Here is a 24,017-nt window from a genome sequence, read left to right on the forward strand (position 1 = left end):
GAAGTGGGGAGACACCACTGAGCGTTACAACCATGATTTTCAATCCCACCCAAGCCAAGTCACTCTCTAGAGAGTCAGTGCTCTTCATAATCAAGTCCAAAAAGGGACCCTGTGGGCAGCGCTGCCCTTTTCCAGTGGAGAGCTGAGACTATGGAGGGAGACTGTCCAGGGAGCACGGTACCTGTGACAGCATGGGTATCAGAGTGCAGCCTGGATCAGACTCAAGTGAAGGAAAGTCCGAAAAGGAATGCAGGTAGCCTGGAGGGATGATGGACAGGAAAGACCAAAGGGCGTGCATTTGAAAGATAACCCTGGGACGGAGCAGAACAGTGAACAAAGACACAAGCAACGACTGCAGACCCTTGAGGGAGAAGATATGCCAGGAAGAGGCTTGAGTAGGCATGGGGGTGGAGAGTAGGAAATGGACACTGAGCTTCAGACCAAGACAGTGAGGCGCCTGCCTGGCTGGCTGGGCTGCTGCCCGGACCTTCCTTTGAGCCTAAGGCTGCTTCGCTCCTTCTGGCAGATACTCTGATTCCGGGGAGGTCTGCAGTAGAAGGAGAGAGGGGCTGTTTGAGCTTGTGTGTTTGTGTGTATGCACACCAGTGTCTGTGCCCCACAGCCTGAGCCCCTGTGTGTCCTTAAGCATCAGCGGAGTCCTGTGCGGTGGTCTCCAGAGTCTGGGGTTTTAAGCATCCTCTAGCTAGAGCATGGAGTGGGATGTATCCTGGTCCACAAACTGGGGCTTGTGGAAAGATTATGCTTGTCCACGTGGGTGTGAATCCTAGGTCTGTATGTGCGTTGTGTGTGCCTATTAGCCACAAAAGGAGTATATTTATCAGAATGGAGTGTGAATTTGCGCATGGAGTGTTTGCGAGTGATCTATGCATAGTGTGGGCGCGCGTGCTTCGTTCGTGCGTGTGGAGCATGGTGCTGTAGGGCTCCTGTGCGCTGTCCGCGGTACTGACCGAGGGTGCGGACAGACCAGGACCCGGCACCCACACTCAGGAAGCATAGCGCCTAGATGGCACCCTCCGTGGAGCAGACAAAGGTCCAGCAGAGGAAACCTCCAAGGGGACTTCTCCCCCAGGGAGTTGGGAAAAGTTCTCCCAGCGGCAGAGTTGGCTCTCGGGACTCGCTGCCACTAGCGCTGGGAATCTTCCCCTGACTCTGGGCTACACGGCTGCTCAGATGCCCACCCCATCACAGTCCTCACTGGCGTTCTGGGCCGAGCCAGGGACCCACTAGCGCTAGGCTTCCATCGCCTGCGGGAGCTCCAAAGGTTCACTCACCCAAGCGGGTTAACCGCGGCCCAGGACTCGAAGAACGTCCCGCTGAGCGCGCGAGTGCTCTCAAGTAGGGGGTGGCTGTAGAGGCCATCGATCACCTTTTCCTGTCCCCTCCCTCCTCTGAAGCACGGCGGACAGCGGGTTGGGGATGGCTTCAGGCTGACGCTCAACTTTTATGGACCCAGACAGACACCCACTGAGACAAGCAGGGGTACGGAGGTCGGGATCCAGGTTGGACGTTAAACTCGCTTGGGCAGACCGAAGCTGCTGCGGCTCCCCAGCGCCTTGATGTGAGCCTGGGATCCAGCCTCAGAAGCATGGAGACAAGCTCTGAGATCTGAACTCCGTCCTCATCAGCCGGCTTTCTTGGGACGCCGAGGCCCTCACCCGAGGTGGCCTGAGAGCGGAAGAACTTTCCGCACTCCCATCCCCTCCAGCCCCCCGCGCAGGCCCGGGCGCGTGTGGCGCGTTAGCCCCTTCCCTTCCTGGGAGCAGCGCATCCTCAGCCCCGATGGCGCCCAGCGGCCGTCCCACTCACCTCACTGGCCGAGCTAAGCTAGGCTGAAACACACTGGTGCCGCAGGGAATGGGGGCTTCGGCCACCCCGCCGCGAAGATTTGTCCCTTGTCGGGAGTCTCAGTGGGGAAGGTCCTCGGAGCTGCAGGAGCCCAGCGTCCCCCCCAGCTTCGCTCCCGGGCGTGCAGACCGCGGGCAGGTCAGTAACAACTGCGTCCCCAGAGCGCACCCAGAGCACTCGCGGCCGCCGCCGCCTTTTATCTGCCGCCCGCCTTTGTTTGGGTCCCGGTTCCTACCACGGGGTGCGGGGGTGTCCGGGGTAGGCTCTGGAGTCGCGCCGCGCCACAGCCACTGGCGCCTCCAGCCTCAGTGCCTGCGGGCTCTGCGTCACCGTCCGGCGAGGGCTTGCGCTCCGCGGCGCGCTGCTTTCCCCCGATCCCGCCGCCAGGCGCCGCCCTGGCTGCCGCTCCCCCTGCGGGAACCGCGCGGTGGTACAGCCAGACTCCCGGCGTCGGCGAGCAGGGGCTGCGCATAGCGCAGCGACCCCTGGGGGTCAGTCCCAGTCTCTGCAAACGGCCCTGGCCATGCCCCCTACCGGCCCCCGAGGTTTCTGGGCTCCCAGGTCTTTCCCAGGCGTGCGCTCCTGCTGGCGGCTCTCAGCCACATCTGCCCATATTTGGCACCTCACCAGCCTGCTGGACACTCGAGGGCATCCCCGTATGCCCTCCGGAGATGGTTGCCAAGCCCAGGCGCCTGGCATCATCCCTCCCTCCCTCCTCTATTCACCTCTCTGGCAGCAGAGTCCAGAGCCCTGCCAGCCCCGGACCAGGCACTCGTCCAGCAGCAGCACAAGGTCTGCCTGAAATCCCCTGTCTAATGGGTGGTCAAAGAGGAAGGATCCCAGAAATCAAGACTATCCCCCTCATTCATTTCTCTCTTTCAGTGCTCCAAAGACATTGGCCTTGATGTCACCCAAGGAAAGGCAAGGAGACCCTCAAGAGGACCTGGTTCCAGCCTCTCGCTGCAGGAGAGATGCCACTGCCCTCTGAGAGGCCACTCAGGTGATTATGATGCAAAATCAGAATGTGAACTTCTGGAGAACCAGGAAGATAGAGAAATATGTCAGCTGAAACCTTTGCTTTCTTTCTTTAAAAAAAAAAAAAATGTTTGTTTATTTATTATGTTTACAGAAGAGGGTGCCAGATCTCATTGCAGATGGTTGTGAGCCACCATGTGGTTGCTGGGAATTGAACTCAGGACCTTTGGAAGAGCAGTCGGTGCTCTTAACCTCTGAGCCATCTCTCCAGTCCCCAACATTTGCTTTCTTGAAGGCTCTGTTTTATATAAGAGAACACAGGAGCAAATGAAAAATATCAAAAGTCCCACACCTGGCTCTATGCTGTGTAACCCATGCCCCCGTCCGCCCATCTGTATTTTTGAAAGAGGAAAGCTAGGGGCCTAGGTGTTTGCTGCCAAACCTGACAACCTGAGTTTGATCCCCAGGGCAAACCCACTCCTTTGAGCTGTCCTCTGACCTCCACTCACGCACTGTGGTACACGTGCACATCCCCTCCAAACACTATAACTAATGAATAAATAAGTAATAAATAAATAAAATGTCAATAGAAAAGAGACAACTTAGGAGTTCTCTGAACCCCTCTGACTTTGAGGTCCTACAGTAAAGTCCTATCGTCACTCACCTGCAGCACCTGTTCAGCTTTCCTGGATGCAGTCCCCTGGGGACAGCACTCACTGGCTGGCTGCCAGGTGAATGTATGGGCATTTATGATCCTGGGTGCCCCAGGGCTCATCTGCACAGAAGCAAATGACCAGAGCCAATGTTTCCATCCTGGCATTTGCCTCCCCTCACCACGTGCTTGGAAGGATTTTTAGGGGACCCACTGGACAGCCACCAAATCTGTCAGGAGATCTGCAGTGAATTCGTGCCATCCTGAAGACATTAGGGTTAGGGACTACTCCTGGCAAGAAGGAGAGAGAGAGAGAGAGAAAGAGAGAGAGAGAGAGAGAGAGAGAGAGAGAGAGAGAGAGAGAGGAGACAGACAGACAGACAGAGGGAGACAGAGAGAGACACAGAGAGAACTAAGGCCTAAAATGAAGTATGTGTGTATATTGCCACCACAAGTGCAAAGGCCAAATGTGAAATTCTAGGCAGAAGAGCCCAGCAGTGCTTTGCAAACACCCAGCTCCCCCTAACATATCCCAGGGAGGCAGAGAAAGAGGAGCCCCCCCGGGGGGGGGGGAGAGAGAACCCAGGAAATACTTGTTTCTAAGGGAGTAATGGGAGACACAGAGTGTGTTCCCAAGCCCAGCTGAGAGCAGAGGTTTGCTTTTCTGGGTGAATGACTTAATTCTTTTCAGTTTGTTTTTAAGACTGTTTCTAAGAGCCTTCCTAAAGTTCTCCAAAGCTTCTATGCTGCTCCCTGCAGTCTGTTGCCCCCAGGGTGCTGTGCCTCTCACCAACCCATGCTTATGGATTTGGCCCTCATTCTCCCAGGAACTAGATTTGATAAGGCCCGATGACCTTCTCCCACTTTCATTAGAGCCCTTCCTCTCCCCTCTAGAGCTCCGGTTAAGAAATCTCCAGAGGGCCAGGGCTTGCTCTGCCTTTGGTAAGGGATCCTCTTCAAAGGGAATATACAGAGGCAGGGGACTTGACCATGGCACGCGTGCGTGTGCGTGTGCATGTGTGTGTGTGTGTGTGTGTGTGTGTGTGTGTGTGTGTGTGTGCACGCGTGTTGCAAGGGTGATACTCAGAAATCCTGAAAGGATATGATTTTCCCAGGCCATCAGCAGGGTTTTAAAAATGCAAATGGAACCAGGCCTTTGAAATAGGTCCGCTGTAAGGGCGCCTGTGGTGGCAGTGGAACAGGCAAGTAAGGAAAGCAGTGAGCATCTTGCTCCAGGGCTATTAGCCCTCTCTCTCTCTCCCTAGCTACCCCCTAGACTGGATCATTGTGGCACCTCCCTGAACCCCACCTCTTACCTCCAGGAGCTCCCCAGAGATGACTCCAGTGGCCCCATGACGTGCCCAGCTCTGAGGCAGCAAAGAATGCGATTCCCCATCTTCCCATAGTCTCTGAATTCCAGTGCTTTCTGCCGGAAATGCTTCCTGGGTCTGATTTAAATGCCTCTTGGTGCCCAGGAGCCGCTTCCCCATACTCTGTCTTCCCGACTAATTGAAAAGCCTTCTTTTAAAAGGGCTAGGAGTCATAAAGAGCCACTTTGTCCTCAGTTCCCATCCCTCTAATGCCCTTTCTGTCTGGTCTCCAGCTATGAAAAGCAGGGCCTCTAGCTAAGCCTTGCAGTCCAGCACTCTCAGGGGAGCTGTTCTCCTGTTCCACCCGCTACCAGCTGCTGTGTGACCTTGGGAAAGTCACTTCACCTTGCTGAGGTCCCCTCCCAGCTCCATTTATAAAATGGAGACAATGGAAGTACCTGTCTCATGGCAATGGCTATCAAGATTTGCCAGATAAGAACATCCCTATGGAAAAGCAGCATTTGACACATTTGCATGTCATGGATTAAGATTTGGGTAAATGTCAGTGTCGTCTTCACACTCCTGGTGCCCACTCACCAAGAGCCAGGACACTAGTTCCTCCTGTTTCTTTCCTCCACTGGTGAGGAAGACTGTACACCAAACCAGTTATTTCACCAGACGGCTGAGCAGCTGAAGGTTAAGCATATGGGGGGGGGGGGGTTGGAAGTGTTTATCTTTAAAAATATGGTACGTAAGACATTGTCCCAGCATAGTGGAAGGGAATAAATACTTTTTGAAATAGTTCCCCTTTTACTCTGCTAACACTCTTGACTTTGGGGGAAGCTGGAGTTGGTGTGTGTGTGTATGTGTGTGTGTGTGTGTGTGTGTGTGTGTGTGTGTGTGTTGTAGTAACTGTGTGAACTTGGGTGAGTCAGCTCACTTCACTGACTCAGTTTACTCATCTGAAAAATGGGGTTAAGGAGGACCTCCACTGCTCCTACACTTGCAGTGAGTTTTATGGCAGATGCAGACTCGTTTCTAGGCAACTGTTCAATAGTCACTTATATAGTTTAATTCAGTGTAGTCAGAAAGATAAATGATAGAATGATTGGTTGTGTTTCAGCAATTGTCAGGTTGCTTAGGAAAGGGCATGGTAAACTTGCCCAGGTTCGCTTTGAGTAAATTATCCTCTTGAGGTCACACAAGTTAGTGGGTGAACTTGGGTGGGAGTTCTGGCTCTAGGCCCCCAGCCTGCAGTTCCTCTGAAATACTTTCTCTCCTCTGCCCAGCCTCCTCTTCCCTAAAGCTCCATTTCGGAGTTTGGACTTACAGAACTCCCATAAGGAGAGAATAGATGAGCTGATCATTTAGGAGAAGAAACAGCTTTGGGGGAGGCAAAAGAGCCAGCTCCAGGCTGGGTTGCTCTGAACAGGGCTGGGGGGGTTGGCAGATGGGTAGCATTCTTCTTCCTCCTCCAGCGTTCTGCAAGCAGCCAGGCCTAGCCCTCCTTTCCCAGCCTCACTTGCCTCCTCCAAGGAAGCAGACAGCCTGCGCCAGAGTGAACACAATCCAAGTTATTAATTGCCTGCAACAATTAGCCCCGGTGCCTGGGCCTGCAGACGCCCAGGCTCTGAAAGAGGGAGCCAATTACAGCTTCATCAATATTCACGGTGCTGCATAATCTTCTCCTGACAAGAGGCCCCCAGCCCCCACCCGTGTTTCTAGGGGCCTTTGCGCTAACCCCCAACAGAGCCAATATTGCTGAAGCCTTTGAGAGTGAACATCTCTCAAGGCCAGACCCAGAGGGACATTTCACATCGTGGAGTCATGGCACCGGGGGAAAAGACAAGGACCATGCTCAAGACCTAAAGGAGTGGCTTCATCCAGGATGGTCACATCTTGGGAAAAACATTAGTTTCTAGGTTGTAGGTATAAGTAGATTCCTTGCTGCTCTTGTTGCTAGAATGGCTTGGGAAGGGGAGGTAAAAGACACCCCCTAAAAGTTCTAGGGCTTTTTGTCATGTGTGTTTATGTGTGTGTGCATGGGTTTGTGCACTTGTGCAGACCATACGTCGACGTCAGGGTCTTTATTACTCTCTATCTTATTTTCTGAGCTATTTTCTCTCACTGGATTGGAGCTCACTGATTCAGCTAGATTGCCTGGCCAGCAAGCTCCTGGGTTCCTCCTGTCTCTTCTCTAGGGCTGGAATTACAGGCATGTGCTATCACTCCTGGTTCAGTCCATGGGTATCTGAACTCAGGCCCTCAGGCTTGCATGGCAAGTACTTTGCTAACTAAACTATCTCCCCAGACCAAGTTCTAGTCTTAATTCCAGCTCTGTCACATACCTGCTTTGTGGTCTGGCAAAAGTCACTTCTCATTTCTGGGCTTATGTCCTTACCTGCTCCCTTCCACATGAGGGAAGGGCTAAGAGAGTTCACAGTGAGGGGCACACAATGAGCTAGAAATAAAGACAGTGCTTCTGTTCTGTCTATGAAAAAAAAAAAAGATCTGAAAGGAGAGACCATGACCCCCAGGAAAGAGTGGAGTGATGGGGATGAGGCTGACAGGCAGTTAGAAGAGCTGAGTGCTGGCCCTAGACTTGCTGTAACTAATTCCTTTCCCTCAGTGTCCTTTGGTACCCAGTCTCTTGTTCCTACTTGCCAAATGAGGATAACAAAATAGATGTGCTTCCAGAGGTGCCCTGGTGGAGTCTTCCAGGAAAGTGTGGGAGGCACGACCAATGTGCAATGGGTACACAGCATCAGAGGACTCGGAAAGCCCTGATTTTCAAAGGACAAGTGGCAGGGGTAGTTAAGGAAAGTGAAATGGCCCAGAGAACCTGAGACTAAGCACAGAACTCGCTCAACTTAAGGCAAGCACCCGTGTTTTCTATAACAGCAAAAGAAGCAACATACTTTAAAAATCAAGATAGAAAATAACAATTATCTCCTAGTACAGAACTCCTGAGAGAGGCTGGTGGGAATCAGACTGAGCCTAGTGCCCCTTCCTGGGGGTGGGGGTGGGGTGTGGTTCAGCACCATGGACAGTGACTGGTGCACTCAAGGGCCTGGTGAGGGTTCATGGGCTTTACAACTGCCGAGTTCAAACCTTGGAGGTGGTACAAGGCTTGGAGCGAGTGATGTCAAGCAGCGCTCAGGTTCAAATGTAAGCTTGTGTTGCTTGGCTTTTGAGTGCTCAGTTAGGCTGCCCAAACCTTGACAGGGCAGAGATCTTATTCATAATCTGTCTTTCTGCTTCTCCAGAGATACTCAAGGCTCAGCATGAAACCTCAGGCTGGTTCCCCATCCTGCCCTTTGTCTGTCTGTCTTCCTGGTACAAGTTGGCCAGCATCTTGTACTCCACCCAGCTCTACTGGCCCACTGGCACCAGGATACAGGCTAGCTTTAACCCTGGCCACCAGGACCCATCAGAGCTTTGCAGTGACAGCAAGAAAGAGCTTTCCTGGCATCTCCCCAGTCAGGAATCTGTGTGGCTCTGATGGACTGCCCCCCAGTGTCAGCTTCTATTCCTGCACATCTCATGTGGGCAGGGTGCAGAGCACTCTATTCCAAAAACACAGTGGTAGAGCACTGAGTGGAGTGGAGGGCTGGTGGACAAATCTGCATTTTATCAGGTCAGATGCCCTTTAGGCAACAAGAATGCTGCTAACCACATCTGTCCTGATCCTAACCAATGGCTGCCATAGATTGGGTGCCAGGTCCTGTATACATATGTCTTCACTCAAGACCTCTCCCTCCCAGGAAGTGAATCCTCTTGTTAATCTGTTTTCAGAGGAGGAGTAACTAGTGGCTTCAGGTCACCAAGCAGATAAATTGAGGAGTCAAAGTCAGGGAATTTAATTCTGTAGCCCAGGTTCATTTTCACATTCCCATTTTACAGGTGTGAAGACTGAGGATCAGAGATGGCACTCATAAGGACAGAGATGATAGTGCAGCAGGTTTGAACTGAGGTCTGCCACTGTCACCTCTGTCCTCCTATGGTGAGCACATGTTGGGCACCCTGTCTTTCTGCTCTGGTATGTGGACCTCACCCAAGGTCTTGAACACAGCTACTGTAATATCTCTGCACATGTGTTTTAGGAAAGTCATTGCCAAGAGAGTTGCTCTAAGACAAAGTTCATATTCTACTTTATTGAACATCAGATTGTCTGAGTTGAATATGGCCTGCCTCAGGAAACTACAGGGACCAGCCCCAAGGAGGGAGAGTCACACCTAGTCTTCCTGGGGCAGGATTAGTGGCTTCAGACACACCATAGCCCTGGCATCCTCTGGGCCAGGTCGCCAGGTCATCTAGCCTCTTCCGGCAACAGCAAGACTGAGGCACGGGCAGGGGAGCCCACGACTGTGGTTACTTCCCAGTACAGCTGTTCTTTTGACCTCTTCTGTGTCCTTCCAGCCATCTCCAGGTCCTCATTTTGCAGCTGGGCACATCAGGGGACAGCTGCTCTTGTTGGCAATCCAAGCCACATCTGGCAGATGTGTCAGCAGGATGCAGAAGGAATGTGTGAGTAGTCTTAATATGTATATGGGGGAGCAGCCTTGGGCAGAGCTGTGCCTGAGGGTCGGCTTGATGGCCTCCCCTTCTTGCCTCTCTCCCTGCCTCTCTTCCTCTTTCTCTTCTTCTTTTTTGTCTCTTCCCAAACTCCCACACTCCCTGACCTCATCCTTTACCCATACCTCTTCCTTTTATACTGGTCCCAGTAATTCACCACCATCTTCCTTCCCATGACCGAGGGGCATAGTTATTTCCCTTCTATAGACAGGAAAAATGTAGAAGTCAAGATTTGTAAGGCCCAGTGAGTTCAAGCCCAGCCCCTGGGCCTCTGCTCTCCCAAGCGTTGAGGGAACACAGCATCTCAGCCCTGTGGGACAGGAAGGGCAGAGCTGGCGAGCCATGCTCTTGCTCTCAGGTGGGTTGCTGAGAGGATGTGTCTCCCTTGAAGCTGAGCTGGTCTCATCACCCAGCCTAGACTGTGAGTCTCTGAGCCCCAGCTTAAATCTTCTCCCTGCCCAGGGTCAATGAAGTTTATCAGATTCAAAACCAGAGAAACAGAAGTAGAGTCAGACCAGGCCGTTCCAGAGGGACCCAGGCACAGAGGACTTCTATCCCTGGAGATTCTGCGACTGTTGTTTCTACACTGGGATGTAGTGCTTGGTGCTAGGTGGACTTGAGTGCTTTGTACTGCTTGCTGGAGTATGTTGTCTATATCTCATCTCTGAACTCACCTTCCAGCTACCTAATGAAGTGACTGTAGCTGGGCTTCACAGCCATGACTGTGATGCCAGCACTCAGGAGGCTGAGGCAGGAAGATCTTAAGTTCTAGGCCAGCTTGGACTATGTATTAAGATAATGTATTTTAAAATAACAAACATGCCAGGCAGTGGTGCACACCTTTAATTCCAGCACAGAGGAAGCAGAGGGAGACGGATGTCTGTGAGTTCCAGGCCAGCTTGGTCTACAGAGTGAATTCCAGGACAGCCAGGGCTACACAGATAGACCCTGTCTCGAAAACACCAAAACAAACAAACAAACAAATAAATAAATACAACAAACACACTAGTGATTGCTAAAGTCAAGTGAGACGACCTGTTCTGTATGTTCGGTGCATGGCAGACCCCAGGCAATGTCATTCTTGTCTCACGGGTGCTGGGATACCTCCTCAGTGCCTGTTCCACAGACAGCTGCTTATTCTCAGTGTTTGTTTGTTTAGTGGGGTTTAGATAACAAGGCCACAGCAGGCAGATTGTGATACATAAGCTGCCACATCATCTCATAGAGGGTGTGCAAGTTCAGCACACAAGCCCTGGAGTCAGATGATTTGGGTTCAAATCTCAGTCCGTCCAGTGGCTGACAAGTCACTGTGTGACTTTGGGAAAGTCACTAGACCACTCTATGCATTGATTATCCCATCTGTAAAGGGGGCTTATAGTGGTGCCTGATGACTGAGGCTGTGCAGAGGAAGCAAGGGATGTGGGAGATAGAAACAAGGTGAGTAAATGTTGGCTAGCATTATATTTAATTTTAGCAACCCCAGAAGGTTTTATAGAAGAGGTAACAGAGCCAGACATGGGACCTGTGAATCACAGGACTCGGGTAATAGAGGTGGGAAGATCAGAGGTTCAAGATCATCCATGGCTACATAGCAAGTTTTTGGCCAGTCTGGGCTACATTCGACCTTGTCTCAAAAGATAAACTACCATTACCATCATCAACAAAGCAAAAAGAGTTAATGATGAGCCTGAGTCATCAGTCCAAGGTCACACAGTAAATAAATGGCTTAACTATTGGAATGCAGGATTTGAATCCAGGTCTGATTGGTTCCCAGGCCCATGCCTTTTACACAACAACCACATACCCAGAAGTTGAGCAGGATGGGGTCCATGTGCTCCTCTAGGGGTGAGCCAGCTCCTTGCTTTCAGTGACTCAGAGGAGCTCTCCTTCACACCTGCCTGCCTGCTCTCCCAGTCACCCTTTATACTGGCAGCTCGACCTTCCCACTGTGTCGTTCATTTACACTACACTCCTTCCCACTTAACTGCACCAGCTCCCTAGGGTCCTCCCACCTGCCAAGACTGCTTACCTTGCAGGTCCCAGGGGACCTACAGAACCCCGAGCCCAAGGCTTGTTCTGGATCTGGGCCTGATAAGAGGAGCTGGGAGAGCTAGGTGAACTCCCTTCCCCTTGCCCCCTAATGGTGAGAGGGACCTCCAGGACTCTCTCTTCCTCCATGACCTCCCTCTAGCCCTACAACCTGCCATTGACTTGGCTTCTGAAGCTCCTGCTGGGCCTCTGTCCTAACATAGGCTGATCAGGCTCCTGTGTGCCCCAGCCAGGCTCATATTCCTGCCCCAACCTGAAATGCCCTTCTCCTCCCTCATCCATCCCAGGGCCAGCTCATCTTGTCATCAGAGGAGCCACCCCCATCCTCCCCACCCCTTTTTTCTCGAGTGCCACCCCGCCCCCTCCAGTTCCCAGAACAAATTCACACATCTATTTCTGCACTTATCCCAGCCTGACTTGTGTGTTCTATATGGAGGTTGTTGACTAAGTGTGAGGGCTCCTGAATCTCTGCAGGGGGCCACTTCCCAGGCGAGATCTCCAGCATGGTTCAGGGGGACCCACTTCCCAGACAAGGGCTCCAGCATGGTTCAGGGGGACCCACTTCCCCGACAAGGGCTCCAGCATGGTTCAGGGGGACCCACTTCCCCGACAAGGGCTCCAGCATGGTTCAGGGGGACCCACTTCCCCAACAAGGGCTCCAGCATGGTTCAGGGGGACCCACTTCCCAGACAAGGGCTCCAGCATGGTTCAAGGGGACAAACTTCCCAGACAAGGGCTCTAGCAAGATTGAGGAGGACCTTGGTAGCAAATCCTGGAGCTATGGGTCTATCAGGCTCCCGCAGTCAGGTTAGACACAGACTCTGCTGTCCTCATTTCAGAGATGAGACAATGGACATTTTTTTTGATGATATGACTGTCCTGTGATCACATGAACTTATGGGGTACTGCAGACCTGGACCTCTGCTGCCTCATCCTACAAGGCCCCTAAACCCTGGTGCAGTGCTGGGCTGGGTCACATCAGGGGCTCCAGTTCTTGCTGAGAGTGAGCACAGCAGCAATGCTATGTTTGAATTACTCCAGTCATCGAAAAAGAGGTTTCTATTTGGCTCACAGATCAAAGACTGGTCAGGAGCTCTGCTGTGGGCCATGAGTGAAGCCACCTCTGCTCTGGAGGTCCTGGAAGGGTTCAAGGCTACTCTGACTGTTCCTCGTCTTGCTAAGCTAGGGGAAAACAACAGGCTAATTGTGACCCATAAATATGTCCCAGTCTAGGGGCTAGAGAGATGGTTCAGAGGTTAAGAGCACCTGCTGCAGTTGCCAAAGACTAAAGTTAAGCTCCCGGTGCCCATACCTAGCAGCTCACAACCACTTGTAACTGCCCGAGGTAGGGTAGACTCCAGCTGTGGCCTTGATAAGGGTGTAAGTGTAAAATATCAGTTCAGGAGACCCAAGAATGGAGATCAGGAATGTAATCTTTTATGCTATATTTGTGCCTCTCTTCCCATTTGTAGATGGAACTGATAACTAGATGTTCCTCCAAAGCCTCTAGATGAGTTCCCCATTTTTCCCCTTGGAGCTACTACCTACAGAGTCTTGGCTCATTCTCACTTTCTCCAATGGAAGCTAACCCGAGCTGGCTGCAGATCAGCAGAAAAGAGCCCGGGAAAGAGGATGCCCTATCCTGAGCGGTGTGGCCTTGAGGGAGGGCACAGGGGGCCTGGCTTGCTCAGCTCTGCAAAGGCAGAGAGCTGGGACCATGTGCCTCTACCACATTGTCTTCTGGCACCATCTGCTGTCCAAATTTGGGGAGTTTTGAGGACCTTTCAAAGGTCCTTTGAGTTGGGCTGATAAGATGACTTAGCAGGTAAAGGCACTTGCTGCCAAGCTCAAAGATGTGAGTTCTATTTCTGGGACCCAAGTGGTGAAAGAAAGAACTGAGCCTCACAAGTTGTCCTATGACCTCCTCATGTGCAATGTGTGTGCACGTGCACTCACGTGTGTACACACACACACACACACACACACACATGAAATCTGACCATTAAAAAAAGCTTTGCATGAGGTTTTCATAGTATCATTGCTCAGCACAGCCTGAGAAACTGTGTGGGGATTTTATTTTTACCTTCCTATATCTGTTCACCCTCTGTTTAAAAAACATTTATTTTTATTTTTAATTATGTGTTTGTGTATGTTTCTGTGTGGGTTTGTGTACACGAATCCAGGTGCCCAGAAAAGGCAGAGAAGTTGAATCTCCTGGAACTTGAATTGTAGGTAGCTGTGACCCTTCTGATACAGGTTCTGGGAACCGAACTTAGGGATCCTCTGGAAGAATAGCAAGTACTCTTAACCACGGAGCCATCTCGCCAACCTCATGTCCATCCACTTTTGATAGCAAATGACTGCCACCCCTTTCGCAGGATTTCTAATCACCTTTTCCTTTCCAGCCTTTTGACTTGGATGGAGACAAGACTTGGGAGTCAGGTTAAGCCAATCAGAGTAGTCCGTTATCCCCTTGGCCTCTGTGTTTGGTTTGTGGCCATGATGGCCTGGTAGCGGATCCAGTTCAGTAATCAATCTTAATGTTTTTGTCACGTTGCTTGGCAGGAGACCCTCATGTGACAGGGCACACAGATTGTTCGTCACTAGCAACTATCTTACCATAGTATGTGTTCTAGGAATAAAGGTACCATGACCTGGGGGGCGGGTCACAGAGAGATGCAGTTTGAGGTGCTGGATCAAGCAATGCCTGGAGTCTTGGCTCTCTTTTGAGCTTTTCTCTGGCCAAGCAGAGCAGGGTTTTTGTCACTTAGAATTGAAAGAGTCTGATTAAATAGACCTGAAATCCCGTTTCTTGTGTCAACTTACCTTGGGGAGACATGAGCAAATGTCAGTTCACTCCAGAGGGAGCACCAATGACAGCAGACCAGAGAGATGACTCCATCCAAGTCTGGGCTAGTGAACCAGTGAGCTTATTGGGCTGACTTATAGAAGCTCAGGTGAGAAGTTACTTATAAAATTGTGGCCGATTCCAAACCAGCCTCATCTCCAAAAAGTCTTACCCAGCATGGATGACAATTTCCCCATAGCTGCCCAGATGGAGCGCTTCCATCTTGAGGGTTTCCCACAGGGAGTGTCTGCCATCCCTGGAGGACACAACAGCATGGTGGTATCATCATAAAATTTTCAACACCCAGAACTGAGAAAGAGTGCTTAGAATCATAAGTTTGGTATGGCAGAGATGAAGCCCATAGTGATTAAACCTGTCTGGGGGAACATGGGAAGAGCTTTAGCTGTGGGTGTAGAGAACCAGTCTCTCCATACTGCAGCTGTTGCTGGGGCAGATTATCATCCACTTGCACACAGTTGGTGCTCAGTAAGTGCATGGATTGACTGACATACCCGTTAGGCAACTTGAGCAGGAGGAATCTTAGGCAGAGTGACGGCGGATTTGGGGAAGCAGCAGGAGAAAGTGGGATGCCAATTTCCAGCCTGGAGACTGGCTTTACAAGCAACAAATTGAAAGAGCAGACTGGAGATGAAGGCAGTGAGCAGTGGCGGCTGTGCTGGGTTCCTGCTGCAGAGGCATCTGGGGCCCTTGGGGACTGTGCTTGGGGGTGTGCTCCAGAGGGCTCCCTGCATTCCCTGCTCAGGGTTCATGGGGAGAATGTGCCAGGGACTCTGGAAGTTCCACCTGGCTTGCAAACACTGACATTGGCAGGGAACTCTACGTGCAGTATCTTAAAATATGCCAGCCTGGTGTTACGTGGCAGCCTCTTTCTCTCCTCCGGACCTTGTTTCTCAAAGTGCAGTCCATGAAGCAGAAGCACCAGCAACTTGGAGGCATTTGTTAAAAATGTGAGGGCTGGGGAGATGGCTCAGTTGGTAAAGTACTTGCCACTCAAGCATGAGGATGTGAGTCCCATTCCTGGCACCTTTGTAAAAAGTGTGGTGGTGCTCGCTTGTAATTCAAGGATGGGGGAAGCGGAGACAGGTGGATTCCTAAAGCTTGTTGGCCAGTCAGCCTAGCCTGATTGATGAGCCCCAGGTCCAATAAGAGACCCTGTCTCCAAAAAGAAGGTGGACAGCTCCTAGGAACACATCCAAGGTAGTCCTCTAGCATCCCTGCATAATCGAGTGTATGTTATAACGTTCTCTCTCTCTCTCTCTCTCTCTCTCTCTCTCTCTCTCTCTCTCTCCCTCCCTCCCCCTCTCCCTCTCCCTCTCCCTCTCCCTCCCCCTCTCCCTCTCCCTCTCCCTCTCCCTCTCCCTCTCCCCCATGCACACACACAAGAACACTGAAGACTCCTGACCCCACACCATGCCAGCTGATTGCAACTACATTTTAAACTAGATTCTTCCATTGTCTTTCAAGCTGGTTAGAATAATCCAATCATATTTAGAAAACATTGCTGGCTGGATTCCCCTATCCTCAAGGTTCTGACTCAGTTGCTATGGGGTGCAACCTGGGCATTGGAACCTCTAAAAGTCTCACAGGTGCATGTGCAACTTAGGTTGAAGGCCAAAGCTTGAACTTTATGGGATATGCTCCCAAACATGGGTGTAAGGGAGGAGTAGCTCAGCACCCCCTTGCTGCAGCCCTGACAGCCCAGGAGGGTGTGACTAGCTCCAGAAAAATAAACTCAGGTTTTCTATGGGTGAGTGTAGAGTACCAGGTCCCAAAGTGAAGTCCCCGTGCCAGCAGTAAAGCTACCATGGGGCTTACTAGAGGTGAATCCCGTAACTTGGGGCCAGGGGCCGGCCAGCATTTGTGCTTTAACAGGCCTCACAGATAGTTCTGGTGCAGTAAGAAAAGTCCTAGGTTAGTAGAGAAGGTCAGGCTCGAACAGCCCACTCTGAGTCTGAGAGAATTACCCTCTTTTGAAGAAATAAGATGTGTGTGTGTGTGTGTGTGTGTGTGTGTGTGTGTGTGTGTGTGTGTGTATGAGAGAGAGAGAGAGAGAGAGAGAGAGAGAGAGAGAGAGAGAGAGAGAGAATCTATGTGGTCCACATGTGTGCAGATGCAATGGAAACCATTGATGTCAGATCCTCTGGAACTGGAGTCACAGGTGAGTCACTCAGTGCAAGTGCTGGGAACAGAACCCAGGTCCTCTAGAAGAGCAACAATTTTCCTTAACCACTGAGCCATCTCTCCAGCACCTACTGATCCTCTGTGGGCTTCTGTTTCCATGTGTGTAACATAAGGGAAGGGTGGAGACCACCTCAGAGCTGCCTTGCTCCTTGCTGTTCTCATGGCAGACATGGCTAGTCCATCATAGAACCCTGGATTTCTCCCAAGAACTTTCTCAGCACTCTCCGTCCCTGTAGATGCAGACATCTGGAGTAGTTAGGTTGGTACTGGAGTGGATGCTTCAGGCTGTGGTTGACCTCTGAGATCAGGTGCAGTCTTTGGAACCTATGCTCTGTCCCCACCCTCCTCTTCCTTTTACCCTAAGGAATGAAGAAGCTGGTGCATCTGTGTGGGAAAGGTTGTGACATGCCCTTCCACACACCTCATATCTGCTCTTCACTTTGGCAGAGGCTGATCCCTGCCTACTGGGCTTTTCTTCATCTCCTCCTCTAGAGTGATCTGCAGCCTTCAAGGCCTAGCTCAAAGGCGAGTTCTGGTTGGGGATTTAGCTCAGTGGTAGAGAGCTTGCCTAGTAAGCGCAAGGCCCCGGGTTCGATCCTCAGTTAAAAAAATAAGTATTTCCATCAAAGGCAAGTTCCATAGGGAACTGTCCTGATGCCTGTGACAGGGACCACCCAGCAGCTTCCTGCCTGCCTGGTGCACAGTGCACTGTGGCCCGGGGAGCATCACACCCTGAGCAAGGACTGAGGCCAATGCTTAAGACAGGCAGAATGATTTGAATGACTGGATGGAGGGGGTGGTAGTGGAAGGTAGAGGAAGGTTTCCTCTGGTCATGGCATCTCCCACACTTCACTTGATTGATGGTTGGCGAATTCCTACCTATCAATCCTCACTGGAGTCTGGAGGCCACCAGGATGCTCTGCACAGCCTGGTGGGCTTGCTCCTTCTCAAGGAGATGATACTGAGGAGAGTGAGGCAGGAAGCTGCAGCAGGTCCACGGCCATCGACAGGAAGCTAACAAGCAGGTGAGTGAGGCATTAACTTTAGTCAGACAACAAACCCTGAAGGCGGGGTAGTCAGACCAGGACTGTAATCATGCTTCACATCAGGCTAAGTTCAAGGACAGAAAGAGGCTGCCTCTCTTCTCCCCTTCATACCCTCACCCCCTGTGCTCAGTCCAGCTGGAGAAGAGGGTGGGAGAATTCCTGCCACATTTACTGTGCCCCTACTGTGTGTTCAACCACCAGATGCCTTGGGGTCCTAAAGAGGTGCAGATCCTGTTCCCAAGGGAATGGACAGGGGAAAAGACACATCTGTGTGGAAACCAAGAACACACCCAGTCCTGTGTGAGGCAACCAAACACTTAGCACTTACCATGTGACCATTGAGTGACAGGAGTGTATGTCAAGCACCTACTATGTGCAGGTCCCCAGAAAATATGTATGGGGCACCTACTGTGTGCAGGCCCCTAGGGTCCCATACTGGGCCCCAAGAATGGAGAATGAGGATGGAGGTACAGTGTACACTGAGCCCTAGGTGAGACGTTCATATCATGGAAAACATCCACAGGCCTTTCAGAAGCATGGCTATTCCTTGGCCTCCCTCCACTCCAGGAACCCACTTCCTCTTCTGCCAAGACCCAGTTCCTAGGGTGTGCTGTCTCCACACAGAGCCTGGCTTCTGCCTGGGCTTGCCCTCTGCTTTCCCACAGCAGAACGTTCAGGCAGCTCTGATGCTTCTGTGGATATACCTCTCATTGCAGAGATGGTGCTGCCCAGCGGGAGCTTTCTCTTTCCTAACACTGTAGAGAGGGCTGCCACTCATTTTATAGTTCAGGAAACTAAGGTTCTAAGCGGCCTATGGGTCCCACCTGAAGTCATATAGCCAGCCAGTTCAGAGAGCTGGAGTATGGCCAGAAGCTCAGCTGTCCCAAGGGACACTGAGTGAGTGACCTTGATTAACTGCTGGTTCCTGATCATGCCAGTACACAGAGATGACCTGATGGCCATTCTGCCAACCATAGCTGAGTCTTGTTCCCAAGTGGGCTCTCATCTCCCCATTATCCCCCAGATGTCTGCCCAGGAGCTCAGAAGGCCTGGAGGTGTTTCATTCCCAAGTGGTGACACATGAAGACATTTCTGAGTGAGAGACTGGCAGTCTTGAGGGGTGGGGCTTCCCCCTCCCTCTGGGATTTTGCAGGCTGCATTTACCCACCAGGTTCTCCCGCCCACTAATAGCTACTGAACAGCTTGCCTGGGAAGGAGAATTCCTGGATTATGGAGCCATGATTCTAAATGGCTTTTTATCTGTGTTTTCTTTCATTTCTTAGGCAAAATTGTTAAAATTTAAGTGAGTGAGTTAAATGCAGAGGAGATAAAAGCTGTGCACATCACAGTATGGGGGATGTATTGGACACCTTGGGAGGAGGAGACAGGAGAGAGACATAATGGCCACCACTGCCTGCTGGCTTTCTGGTCTTGTTCCCTATTTGCCCAGCACAGCCTCCTTCTCTTCTTCCCCATCATACACACAGGAAGAAGAGGGCCCAAAGAGTTCAAGTTACTGGATCAAGTTTGCACAGCCAATACGGAGCCTTGTTACAATCAAAGCCAGGTGTTCTGTCTCCAAGGTCAGGTTCCTAACTCCTGGCCATGACAGGTTGGATCACTGCCCACTGTGAGCTTCACTGAGAGGCTGACCCAGAATGATGCCCTCATCACATGGTTGGTGGGCCACAGAACCAGGGTTAGAACCCAGGCTCCACCCGATGTGGGCATGGCTCTGACAGAATCCCACAGGGAGAGGCAGGGAATTTATCCTTATCCACCACATACTTCAGTCCCTGGCAGCCACAGTATGGACACTCTAGCACAGTGGTTCTCAACCTTCTTAATGCTGCGACCCTTTAATACGATTCCTCATGTTGTGGTGACCCCCAACCATAAAATTACTTCATTGATACTTCACAACTATAATTTTGCTATGTTATGAATTGCAATGTAAATATCTGCTGTGCTGGATAGCTGATATGCAACCCACAAAGTGGTCACAACCCACTGGGTGAGAACCACTGCTAGAGTCTATCAGCTCCTTGGACCCTGGGTACCACCAGGTCCTGGAGGCTAGGAAGGTACTGTCCCTTGCTGTTCAACAATGCTTTAAGGGATTATTCACACTGCCTGATTTGAGTCTCAGCCTCTCCTGCTTGTCCATCATCAGATCTGCAGCCCAAGTTCACTTCCAGATCTGGATGAACACCAGCACCTGCCATATAGGTTTATTGGAGATGTATGAGGCTCAGAACAATGCCTGCCAGCACACAGGGTAAGTGCTCAGTAAAAACTTCCTTCATTCAGCCATGTTCTCATTGAGTGCTTATGTGTCCATACTGGAGATGCAGACACAGATTCCAATCACTCCAGCTTAAGCTCACAGCCTGGCAGGAGTGGGAAGGGGTCAAACTGAGGGGTGGTTGGTGAGTGGCAACTTAGGTAAGCACAGGGTACTCAGCAAGCTTAGACAGAAGTCAGTGAAGACCATGGCAAAGAGACAATTGCGCTTCATTCTGATGGTGGGGGAGTCTTTCACCTCCTGGACAGTCACGTAGGACAAGTGAACAGGGAGCCACAGGCCAGGCATCTGGAGGAAGGAACGGCCCAAGAAGGAAGACTGCCCCATAGAGGCCTGTGAATTCCCAGGGTGGCCAGACATGAGCTATAACTTGGGGGGTCAGCAGAGATTATAGGTTGGGCTGTCAGGAGTCTTGGAAAGTGTTGGAGGCTAAGATATGAACCCCAAGTCACCATGATGAGGTAAGTTGGTAGGGCTGTAATCCTAGTGTTGGGAGATGGAGACTGGCGGATCCCTGGGGCTTATTGGCCAGCCAGTAACTTGATAAGTGAGCTCTAGGTTCAGTGAAAGACCCTGTCTCAAAACTAAGGTATATAAGCCAGGGTGGTGGTGCACACCTTTAAACCCAGCACTCGGGAGGTGGAAGCAGGCGGATCTCTGTCAGTTTAAGGCCAGTCTGGTCTACAGGACAGCCAGGCTACACAGAGAAACCCTGCCTTGAAAAAAAAAAAAAAAAAGGTATACAGTGATTAAGAAAGACCTCTCACCTCCCCCACTCCCCCCCCCCACATACACACATGTGCCCTCGTGTGTGCCCCGCCCCAGAGAGAGAGAGAGAGAGAGAGAGAGAGAGAGAGAGAGAGAAGAGATCCTAGAGCCTAGTGCCTATGAATGGGACATTATTTGGAATAGAATTGTCACAGATGTAATTGGTGAAAAGGAGGTCACGATGCCATAGAGTGGCCCTTAGCCTAATGGGATCAGTGTTCTTAGAAGAAGAGAGAGAGCCAGGAGGGTCAGACTTGGTGAAGACCAAGACACACAGGGGTAAAGGCCATTCAAGGGCCAAGGCAGAGGCCAGGAGAAGCACCAGGAGTGTCTGCCCCTCAACCAGAAGCTAGAAGGGCCCAGAAAGGTTTCAGACTGCAAGACCCTGTGACAGCTGGGGCTTGGACTTCAGTCACCACGAGAGGGAAGCGACTCCTTGTGTTTGAAGCACTCATTTGCCCCCCTGCTCTGACAAGCCTGCCTAGGCACTGAGCTGTCACCAGTGTTCTTCGAGGGGTAACCTAGAAGGCTCTCCCCATAGCTTCTTCTCTGAGGTTCCCATGATACCTAGCACTCAGTGGCACCTCATGGACATGGCACCAGGCCACCTGCCTGGGCTGACCAAATCCCTTCTACCTGTGTACCATTTCCTGAGGGGCCCAGATTCCTGGGTCCACCTCAGGGACATAACTTTTGCAGTGACCCGGGTTCACTGCTGAGAAATACAGCTGGCCTTGGGCAGTGGCAGGGCCAGCCGGGTTGGCATGAATCATGTTTATTGAAAACAGGAAACAAAGGGAAGAAGAGAAGAAAGCCCAGGAAGGGGAGGCGGCAGGCAGAGGCGGAGCGTGCGTGTGGTGGGGGCAGCCTGAGAAAAGACCCATTCATTTCCTGATATTTGCTCCAGGACACCGCAGACCAGCACGCTGGCAAGGTTATCTGCTGGCTTCAGCTGTGGAGTTCACTGTGTGCCAGCAGCTTGGATGCTTCAGAGACTTACCAGCCCAGGAGGGGTCGAGGAGGCCCCCCAGAGCAGCTTCCGGTCCATCTTTCGGCCAGCGGAGGCCTGGCTTTCAGCGCTGTCCAAGGGTGAAATTGTGTTACATTCTGCCTGGTAATGAGGTGTTGCAGGTCTTGGCCCCCAGCCAGCAGAAGCAGCTTTGGCCAACAGCCCTGGCCCAGCCACCATCCAGCCAAGGACCGGACTGGCTAGAAGAGCTAGGGAGGAGGGTGAGTGGAGTATTTGAGACAGGGACAGGGAAGTTCAGGGGCAGAGGGTCAACACCAGGAAATGAAGCGAGGGGATCTTTCTGAGAACCACAGAGTGCTGAACACCTCATACCCAGCACCTTGTACCCAGTACTTTGTCCTCAGTACCTCATATCCAGCATCTTGTACCCAGAACTTTGTACTCAGTACTTCATATCCAGCACCTTGTACCCAGCCCTTCACAGCTGGTACCTGGCAACTTGCTCAGTCGTGCCACCTTCTTCACACAACAGGTCTCTGGTACCCCAGGGCTGCTACAGTAAATGGGCAGGAGCAGGAGACACTGTCACCTTCTGTGGTGCTGGTCCTAAGCCTGGGTGTTGACAGGTCACACCGTTTTGAGCCCCTGGGGTGGGTCTATTCCACACTTCTTCTCCTTCAGTGCCCCAGCTGGTACAGTCCCCGGGCTGCCACTCCAATTTCTGTCTCCATCTCCATACAGTGCTCTCTACATGTCTGTGTTTGAGACCAAATTTCCCTCCTCCTAGGGCGCTAGATTAAGACCACACTAATCCTGTATGACATCATCTTAACCCCATTTTCACATCTAGTCCCATTCCCAGTATTAGAGATTTAGGACACTTAAAATTCAACCCACAACCAAGAACTGTTTAATACTGACTGACAGGACACTGCTGTCCACCCTACACTCTGCTAGGAGCTTCTGTGACAGGTAGTGTTACATACCCATCTTATTGATGAGAAAATTGAGGCTCAGAGCACACACACACACACACACACACACACACACACACACACACACACTATGGCTACAGCTGGGAGTAAGGAGCAGAGCAGTGGTGGAGCCGGGCGGTGGTGGGGCATGCCTTTAATCCCAGCACTCGGGAGGCTGAGCCAGGTGGATCTCTATGAGTTCAAGGCCAGCCTGGGCTACACAGTGAGTTCCAGGAAAGGCTCAAAGCTACACAGAGAAACCCTGACTCGAAAACAAACAAACAAACAAACAAAAAAGGTCAGTGGTAGATCTCTTGTCTACTCTGCACAAGCTGCCTATTCTATTCACAGTTATACAAACAGAATAGAGACCTGTGGCTAATATGTGATGAGTTTAGCCATTGATTCAATAAGGTAAGATACAGTCGCGTGGTGGGTGGAACATTTTAGCAAGATGTGGGAATGTGGAGGTAGTGAGAGCATTCGGGGTAGGAGTGGGGACCAAAGAGGCTTCCTGGAGGAGCGATACAATCAAAGAAGGGCGGCCAGGCTCGGGGCCGGTGGTCAGAGTCAGGTGTGGCAGGCTGAGGTGTGGCCTTGCTGGAGGAAGTATGTCACTGGGGGTGGGTTTTGAAGTTTCAAAGCCATGCACCATTCCTGGTGTGCTCTCTCTGCATTGTGCTTGCTGTTGGCAATGTGAGCTCTCAGCTTCCCACTCCAGCCACCATGCTGCTACTCTGCCATCATGGCCTCTGACCCTCTGGAGGCCTGACCCCACTTCTGTGAGCTGCCTTGGTCACATTGTTTTATCCCAGCAACAGAAAAGCAGCTAATACCCAGGTCTTTGATGTCTCTGCTTCTGCCTCTCCTTCCCCGTGAAGGGCTCATGATCTGAGCCCTCAGATCTGATCCCTGGCCATCTTGGCCACTCTTTCAAAAGACCCTAGAAGGACACTATGGCAGGGACAGCAACCAACTATGACATTTCTCAGCTATGTATCTTTGAGCGCATTTTCAACTCTCTGGGCCACCAACTGCAACAACAACTAAAGAAGACCAAATAATGTGACCTCAGCGAAGGTGACTTGAAGACTAAAGGCTCTGGGGACCTGTCATCACTCCTTTGTAACAGGTGACACCTGATGAAAAGCAGGTTCTTCTCTCCACTCTGCAGTACGCCCCACTGTACCACCCACCTGACATCCTTTGAACACACTCCTTCACACCTCTCAACCTTTGCAGAGGCCTCACCCCACCCCTGGAGCACCCACCCCATCACTGTGCAAGCTCTGTGATCCAGCATGCCAGGCTGTGTTGGTGTTGTGAATTTCATCTCCAGACCTCAGTTTCTGTAACACGGAAAATGCACACAGCCTCTCCGCGGGGCTGCTGTGAGAATTAAAAAGAGAAGATGCCTAAAGCATTGAGCATGGTAGCTGATTCATTTATCACAGGAGATGGAAGGGTTACTGCTTGG

General features: G+C 51.5%; 2 protein-coding genes across 5 annotated transcripts in view; one reads left to right on the plus strand and one right to left on the minus strand.

The window, feature by feature from the left end:
• Disp3 (dispatched RND transporter family member 3) overlaps positions 1-2,226 on the minus strand; it is a 50,455-nt gene extending 48,229 nt beyond the window's left edge. The window contains exon 1 of one of the 2 annotated variants that reach the window (XM_036177586.1): positions 1,828-2,226. The gene's annotated coding sequence lies outside the window, so the exon portion shown is untranslated. Of the gene's footprint in view, positions 1-1,292; positions 1,314-1,827 lie in introns of those variants that run through there. The other variant, XM_036177587.1, reaches the window with a different exon arrangement.
• On the plus strand, positions 1,248-22,710 carry LOC118577426. Of its 3 annotated transcripts, none has more exons than XR_004944196.1 (5): positions 1,248-2,004; positions 2,749-2,866; positions 9,223-9,330; positions 19,697-19,801; positions 21,504-22,710. XR_004944196.1 is itself a non-coding variant. In XM_036177588.1 (5 exons), exons 2-5 carry the CDS (start codon positions 2,838-2,840, stop codon positions 21,908-21,910), a joined length of 768 nt encoding a protein of 255 aa, XP_036033481.1. In that variant the 5' UTR covers positions 2,399-2,658; positions 2,749-2,837; the 3' UTR covers positions 21,911-22,710. The 3 variants fall into 3 exon arrangements, 2 of the variants coding, with proteins under 2 accessions (XP_036033481.1, XP_036033482.1); XM_036177588.1 differs by lacking the exon at positions 1,248-2,004 and adding an exon at positions 2,399-2,658 and having other exon boundaries at positions 21,385-22,710; XM_036177589.1 differs by lacking the exon at positions 1,248-2,004 and adding an exon at positions 2,399-2,658.
• Positions 22,711-24,017: the final 1,307 nt, after the last annotated feature.

This window comes from Onychomys torridus, chromosome 2, assembly GCF_903995425.1.
Source record: "Onychomys torridus chromosome 2, mOncTor1.1, whole genome shotgun sequence".
In the NCBI taxonomy this organism is placed as follows: domain Eukaryota; kingdom Metazoa; phylum Chordata; class Mammalia; order Rodentia; family Cricetidae; genus Onychomys; species Onychomys torridus.